Here is an 8,891-nt window from a genome sequence, read left to right on the forward strand (position 1 = left end):
CTCTCAATTATCTGGCCCGCCATGAAAGAAGTTTAGTGACCCCTGGTATAGGTGGATGTGCAGGTGGTGGTGGTGGTCACAAGGGTTATATCAGTGATTCTCAACAAGGGTTCCCAGCCCTTTTTATTTAAATGAGTTTTCCCATGGACCCCTTTTAATACGCTTATCTTTATGTGTGTGTATGTATGTATATATATATATATATAAAACTTACTTGGAAATGGATGCGTGGCGTTTGATCATATAATAATATAATATACATATATATGCATATATACATACATATATGTACATGCCTACATATATATGTATATATACATGCATATATGGGTACAGGACGTCAAAAAAACGTGAACAAAATGAAAAATGAGAACATGAAAAAACAAAAACATAGAAAATTAACTTTTTTTTTCGGACAACGAAAGAAACAAATAGAGAAACGAGACAAGCAACATAAAGAACAATTAATCCCTTCATCAGTTGTCCCCTGTTTTATCTACTCCACATGTCTCATTTCTCTATTTGTTTCTCTCGTTGTCTGAAAAAAAGTTCATTTTCCATGTTTTTGTTTTTTTATGTTCTGTTTTTCATTTTGTTCACGTTTTTTGACATCCTTTACCCATATATGCTTGTATATATACATATATATATAGGTATGTACATATATATGTATATATTCATATATATATATATATATGAAATTTTGAATTTAGTTCATGAATCCCCAATACCACCTTTGCAGACCACAGGCTGGAAACCATTGGTCTATATTGTAGCTTAGTCCATGATGGCTCATCATACTAGCCATCACCACAGTTGTCCCCTCTCTCCCTATTCAAATGGATTCTTCTGATTTTCCTTGCCTTTTCTTTGTTGGTTTCAATTGGTTTGATCAGTTAGCAAGTTGACCACTGTTGACCATTTTACACCATCTCTTACCTTTTGATCTTAGGTTGGCCTTAATCAGTGAGATATGTGATCAGAAGAGAGTGGAGGAGGGCTGGCTCCTGCAAAGTTGGCCAATGGTTGACAAGAAAAATTTGCTTATTCGAAGTAAATGTTAAATTTGCAAGATTCACACAGATACAAAGAAGTAGGAAAGAAGAGAGATGAGGAGAAAAAAAATGAAAGAAAAGGAAAAAGGTGGGGGGGTAAAGCATCGGAAGACGGAGGGGGAAGAGGCAATAGGCTACATATTGCAGAACAAGCAAGCTATTCAGCCACACCCCATGGTAATGACTGTGATGGTGTTACTATGGAGAATGGCCAGCAACACTCTCTGTAGCAGCCACTCCGCCTTGGTGTCTTAGCCACACCCTAACCTCTAGGCCATGCATTTTCACAATTATTCTAAGAACTCTTCAATACTGTTCTTATATATTGCCTAATATACAGAAAATTGTTTAACCCTTCAGCATTCACATTACTCTCTGTCAAGTGCAATCCTTATTATTTATTCACATTGTTTTTATCTCACAGCTTTGAGATTTTGATGTTGTGATTGTTTATTTTTAGAATGACATTGTAGGGTAGGTGTGAGAGGCCAAATCTGGATGGTCTGAACATAAAACAAGTAGAATATTTGGACCCTGGATATGACTGGGTTAAACACATGTTTCTGACATAACCATGAAGCTTAACATTTTTAAGGCAGAGATATAAAAGAATTTATGATATCCATGACTTTCCTACATGGCATTAGCAAGATTTAATGATGTGACATGTTGTCAAATGGCAATCAAACCAAAGTTGAAACCCTGATTCTTATTAAGCATCTGAAACCCTTTGACATTCAGATTATTCTGTGTCAAATGTAAAGATTATTTATTCATGTTCTTTTGGATTAATCCTGTATTATCTCAAAGCTTTGAGAATTCAATGATGTGATTGTTTATTTTTAGAATGACATTGTAGAGTAGGTGTGAGAGTTCAGACCCAGCCAGTTGGAACATAGAACAGGGAGAATATTTGGACCCTGGATATGGCTTAGGTTAAACGCATGTTTCTCACATAACCATGAAGCACAAGATTTTAACGACAGAGATATTAGAACTTATATCCATGTCTTTCCTACACGGCATTAGCAAGACTTTAGTGATGTGACATGTTGTCAAATGGAAATCAAAATAAAGTTGAAATCCTGATTCTTATTAAAAGATTTCTCTGTCAAATGTAAAGCTTATTTATTCGCAATGTCTTGAATTAATCCCGCATTATCTCACAACTTTGAGAATTTGATGATGTGATTATTTGTTCTTAGAATGATATTGTAGGGTAGGTGTGAGAGGCCAGACCTGACTGGTCTAAGCACAAATCAGGTAGAATATTTGGGCCGGACATGGCCAGTTCAAGTGCCAATGGTTAACCCTTCAGCATCCAGATTTCTCTGTCAAATGTAATCCTTATTTATTCTCACTGTTTTGAATTAATCCTGCATTTCTTTGTAGCTTTGAGAAACGCTAGTTTATCTTTAGTATGGCATTATAGGGTAGGTGTGAGATGCTGGATCTGGCCAGTTTGAACATAAAACAGGGAGAATATTTGGGCTGAATTTGACCAGTTTAAACGCTGAAGGATTAAGAAGGGAACAGACAGGGATTCTTAGTATTTCCTTCCTGTCCTGATTCATGCACCATATTTGATGGTATAAAAGATGACATGGGTATATTAGATCCCCACCACCACCATTTTAGCAGTGTATATTCAGGAAAATGTTTTTAGTGCATCAAAGCTTGTGAGAGGCCTAACTTTGCATATAGAATCCAAGGTGATTTTTTTTTTTGCTATCAAATATGGTAGTTTTATTTTGTGGAAATTAACCATCTCTGTGCTGATTAAATTTTTGCTTGTGTTGTAACATGCTAATCATATGTAAATCAGTTCTCATAACTTATTGACCAGTAAAAATAAAATGTGTGTTCAGTGTCATGAAATGTGGAAAAATCTGGAAAATATCCCCACTGTCAAACATGACTTGGTTCTTGTGTCTTGCATGCACAGAGCTGGGAATACTTGAGTCTCATGCAGTAAGGGTTAAGAAATAGAAAATTAGCAAGAAGAATATTAAAAGGGACTGGAAATGAATTTTGTCTGTTAAGAATATTAAAAATTTAATTAAGAAGGAAAAGTAAATGAATTTTATTTTTAATTCAATCCATCCAAATGGATGCCTGACATCATCCTCTGAAGTAAGTTCTTTCATTTCCCTGTCATAATCCAAACTCACAAAACCCTGCCTCAGTAGATTGTTGTTTCCTGATGCACTCCAGTTCTACAAACATAAACAAGGCTGGAAACTGCTGGAGGAAGTAATCCACCATCACATCTTCTGCAGGACAGCCATTGGTGGAAAAGCAAAAGATATGAGGCAAACCACGGCAGGGTGCAGGCTTTCTGGTTAAGAACCTTGCTTCCCAATCACATGATTTCAAGTTCAGCCCCATTACGTGGTACCTTGGGCAAGTGTCTTCTATTATAGCCTCGGGCCAACCAAATCCTTGTAAGTGAATTTGGTAGATGGAAACTGAAAGAAACCTGTTGTGCATATATGTGTGTCTTGTTATCTTGACATGCAACAGTTCAGAATGAACATCATCATCATCATCATCATCATACAAGTGAGGTCCTTTATTTCCAATCTTCCTTGAAAAACCTGTCTGACTATAAGAAAATATTACCTTACTGTGAAACAGCTGAGTGTTTGTAGCAGGAAGGGCACCCAGCCATAGAAAATGTGCCTCAATGAATTCCATCCAACCCATGCAAGCATGAAAAAGCAGATGTCAAAACAACGATGATGGTGATGATGATGACTTTTCTACATTACATAACATGTGGTTAAAACATTTGCTTCACAATCATTAACCATGTGGTTACAAGTTCAGCCCCACTGCATGGCCCCTTGCATAAGTATCATGTGTCACAGTCTCAGAGAGGCTCAAGTCTCACAAAGGAAATTTGCTCTTTTATATCATACACTAGTAGTTCCTCATCCATTTCAATCAAAACTAAATCTGGTTCATATGAGATTCTACAAATAATTCTTTTCGCCAATTTTCGTCTAGCTACTGCAGTACAAGAAGAAGTGTCAGGATCTAGAAGACACACTCCGAGGCAGTGAAATCAAATCCAGTCCATCGTTTAAGGTAAACAATTGCAATGGCTGTTATTTCTGTTAATCCATTCAATTATTTGTATTCCCAATACAGGTGAAACAATACAAGCAAAAGTGTGAAGACCTTGAACATAGCCATCGCCAGAGTCTCAAGAATGAGGAATTGGTAAGATGCGGGAAAAGCAATTCACACGCCTAAAAGTTCAAATCTTCATGTTGTCTCGTTGAGCTTCCTTGCACATCTGCTTTAGTTTTGGGTGCATTCTAACCATTTTGTATATTTACATATCATCATTGTTGTTATTTTTTTTGTTTTTAGTTCTTGTGTTTTCATTTATACTTTCTTATTTTTATTCCTCCCTTCATTCAAACCAATTGTCTTACAATCTGAACTGATTTCTCTTTCATTTGTTTTAACCCTTTCAATACCAATCTGCCCTGGCCTTGGTTCTGTGAGACAATCTTCATGTTTTAAAGTCACCTAAAATAAAACCTTACAAAAAAATTCCATGTTAATTTAGATTCTAAATGCCAAACCACAAAGTCATTTTACTAAATTCTTTATTATTCTCAAAATTAATTAAAACGAAAGTAGTGTTGTCATCATCATCATCATCATCATTGTTCAACGTCTGTTTTCCATGCTGGCATGGGTTGGATGGTTTGACTGAGGACTGGTAGACCAGGAGGCCACACCAGGCTCCAATCTGATCTGGCAGTGTTTCTACAGCTGGATGCCCTTCCTAACGCCAACCACTCCGAGAGTGTAGTGGGTGCTTTTTACATGCCACTGGCACAGGAGTCAATCAGGCAGCACTGGCATCAGCCACATTTGGATGGTGCTTTTTGCATGCTACCTGCATGCCAGTCAGGGCGACGAGGCTGGTATTGACCATGTTCAGATAGTGCTTTTTACGTGCCACCAGCATGGGGAGCCAGTCAGGCGGCACTGGCAGTGGCCCACGCATGCATGGTGCTTATTGCATGCCACCAGCACGGGAGTCAGTCAGGCAGCACTGGCATCGGCCACAACTACAATTCCATTTGATTGTGATTTGATTTGATTTGACTCAATAGGTCTACACAAGCACGGAAATATGGTGACATAAAAAGAATTTGATGTCATCGTCATCATCATCAACATTTAATGCCTATTTCCCATGCTGGTATGGGTTGGACAGTTTGACAGGAGCTGGCAAGGCTGGAGTTGCTGCACCTGGCTCCGCTGTCTGTTTTGGCTTGGTTTGCACAGTTGGATGAGCTTCCTAATGCAAACCACTTCACAAAGTGCACTGGGTGCTTTTTATGTGGCACCAGCAGCAGTGCTTTTTACATGGCACCAACACAGGTGCTGTTCACGTGGCCCCATCACGAGTGCTGATTATGTGGCACCAAGCACAGGTGTTATTTACATGGCACCGTCTTGGGTTCTGTTTACATGGCACTGGCACAGGTGCTGTTTACATGACACCAGAATATGTCCTTTTTATGTGACACCAGAATGGGTGGTTTTATGTGACATCAGCATGAAGATGTTAATTAACTATAAATTAGAAAAGTTGATAAAAGGGGAACTTATAATACTTACATATTATTAATTAGGTGAGGTTCATATTCTTTTCTGAATTTGTGAAAGTGTAAGGCCATATTTGAGTTTGTTGGCAAAAAACCCCAGACAACTTACATTATCAATTTAACACAATACTGTGTTTATTTAAAACATTTGTAGTTTAAAACACATCACACCTCTACTTTAATAGGAGAGCACTTGTCATCTAGAGTTGAGGTCTAATGGTTTAAATTACCACTAGATTACTTCAAGTAGATCCACGAAGAAGGAAATAACTAAATTTATTTACAATGCAGGATTCAAATTAAGAATTATATTGCTCATCTCTCTCTCTCTCTCTCTCTCTGTGCTAACTCAACTCAGTTTCTTTTGAATGTTAAGCCCATTTCCTGTTATGTGAGGTCATCTTTAATAGGGAACATTGCTATTGTAAACTTCAAAAGAAAAAAATAACAACCAAATATTGCTTTAATGTAGGCCTGGCTCTCTGTCGGTTACAACAACAAGGGATCCAGATGATCTGATCAATGGAACAGACTGCTTGTGAAATTAATGTGCAAGTGGCTGAGCATTCCACAGACATGTGTACCTTTAATGTAGTTATCAGGGAGATTCAGTGTGACAAGGCTGGACCCTTTGAAATACAGGTACAACTCATTTTTGCCAACTGAATGCACTGGAATAACACGAAATAAAGTGTCTTGCTCAAGGGCACACTGTGCCTCCAGGAATCGAACTCAAGGCCTTACAATCATAAGCCAAATACCCAAACCACTAAGCCATGCACCCTCTCTTTAACGTAGAAATGATAAAAACTAACAATAATAAAAATATTGTTGTAGACATCAATCCTAACAATAGTAAAGCATTTTGGTTTTCAGAATGAATTGTCTTTCTTATTTCAAGGCATCAGGAAGCGTTTTTTCAGTTTTATGTAAAACTATAATCTTCCCATCACCTGGAAATGAAGTTGGGGGAAATATGTGATAATAGATCCTAGAAAAAATTTTACCACATATGTGATCAAATATCCGTGAAGAACTTTACCACATGTGTTGTAATAGATCCTTTAAAAACTTTACCACATGTGTAGTGACAGGTCCTTTAAAAACTTTACCACATGTGTTGTGATGGATCCTTGAAGAACATTACCAAATATCATAGCAGATGTCTGGAAAGTATTACCACAGGTGTAGCAGGAGTTCCCTACAAAACTTTACCACATGTGGTAATGTTCAAACATATTCTGCCACTTTTCTTTTTGCCTAAACCACCGTTTTCTGCACTTTGAGTTTCAGCACTGTTGTCATTGTGGCTTTATACCTTTCATACTAACACATCACAATCTTCTCAACTATTTTCATTGCATTAACTTCACATGCCATATGTAAACATATTTATATATATATATCATTATAGATATAGGGCAGGGAATTTTCAATTAATTAATGAATTAATAACTTAATTAACAATTTTGCCAAGTAATTCGGTATGCAAAAAAAACCATTATCGGTAAAACTTTTATAATTATAAACATAGTTAAGGGATCAGCAAAAGTTGCTTCACTAACATACCGAAAATTTAGAAATAGCAGTTAAAATATTAATTCTACTACTACAATATATCTCACTATATGAGTCACGAATATCGCTTTCTGTTGGAAATATATTGTAGCAGTAGAATTAGTATTTTAACTGCTATTTCTAAATTTTCGGTATGTTGGTGAAGCAACTTTTGCTGATCCCTTAATTATGTATGTATGTATATATATATATATACATTTATGGATTCTTTTTGCAAAATTCCTGATGTGAAATCATTCGTTGAAACAGATATTGTTATATTTCGAAATGGTCATTTTTGTTTTTGGGGCCAAATAAACACAAGCCCTATACATTTGTTCTTCACTCATTTATTATTGTTCTTATTTTATCTTATGTCCAAAAAAAAAAACAATGTATATAGAGGGCATGGATACAAATGATATAGTAAACAAACCCATATATACACACACACATAGACACGTGTACACACATACAGAAGCAGACACAGGCGCAGATCAGAATATACATCATAGAGAGACAGAACAGGAGGAAGCATATGGATGGAAAAGTCACTGAAGAGGTTGTAGATGTGTGATGAAAGATTTCCAGATAATGAACATGAGATAAAATAGCAATAATGAATGAGTGAAGAACAAATATATAGTGTGTGTGTTTATTTGGCAAGAAAAAAAAAAATGACCATCCTGAAATATAAAATATGTATATATAACAATATATATACATGTATATATAGTAATATATATATAGTCATCTAAGGTATTTGTATGAGAGTGGCTATGTTAAAATTTATACAATACAGCATTATAGCTCCATTTCAGCTGATTTTTCCCATTGGTTTCACACGTGTTTGGTGATAGCCTAAGACAGTGCTCATCAGAATTGGTGGTATGAAAAGTATGGTGACAGCTGAGCCATCCAATTCTAATGACTGTTCTCTTAGGTTGTCACCTATCTCATATGCAAAACCAATGGATTAAAATGGATCTATCATACTATACTGTATAAACATTAATATACATATATATATATATATATATATATATATATATATATATATATATACATACACACACATATATCGTTGGTATTATGTTAAATTGTCGTATGTCCAAATTTGGCCAAATGCATTTTTTTTTTTTTCTCCGATATTTAATTTTGCTTGCAACAGCTGGTTCTTTTGATCAAACTATCATATCTCCAGCTGCTTCAGATGCCAAGACATCAAAAATTGTCAAAGTGTAGTACAATGGTTTTGCTATATGGAATGGTGAAATTAATTTTTTGTTTTCTGAAAAAGCAACGTTTTGGACTTACAACACTTTTGCATAATAACAACAATATGTATTGTGATGAAATAAAATCCTTTGTAGTTTGGTGTGAGGACAAACTATTCTCATTTGTCATCAATATCCTGTTTTAGTCATCATTAAAATAATTCTATCCCCTATCCCTCAACATTTTCCCAACCATGTTTCATACAATCATGGAATACAATATTTCCTAAATTATCTGAAATTTTGTACAGGAAACATTTTATGTTTTAACATTTTCTTATCTTTTAGAATTTGAAATTTTCTTTTGATCTGAAGCATCTCTCTCTCTCTCTCTCTCTCTCTCTCTCTCTCTCTCTCTCTCTCTCTCT

The 8,891-nt window shown here is 35.8% G+C and overlaps 1 protein-coding gene across 1 annotated transcript in view; it reads left to right on the plus strand.

Moving 5' to 3' along the window:
- Window positions 1–8,891, plus strand: part of LOC106867632 (rootletin) — a 301,162-nt gene that overhangs the window by 199,791 nt on the left and 92,480 nt on the right. Inside the window, exon 4 of the mRNA XM_052976898.1 lies at window positions 4,065–4,145. Within this exon, the coding sequence (XP_052832858.1) occupies window positions 4,065–4,145 (81 nt within the window). The remainder of the gene's footprint in view (window positions 1–4,064; window positions 4,146–8,891) is intronic.

Source organism: Octopus bimaculoides, chromosome 26 (assembly GCF_001194135.2).
Source record: "Octopus bimaculoides isolate UCB-OBI-ISO-001 chromosome 26, ASM119413v2, whole genome shotgun sequence".
Taxonomy (NCBI): Eukaryota; Metazoa; Mollusca; class Cephalopoda; order Octopoda; family Octopodidae; genus Octopus; species Octopus bimaculoides.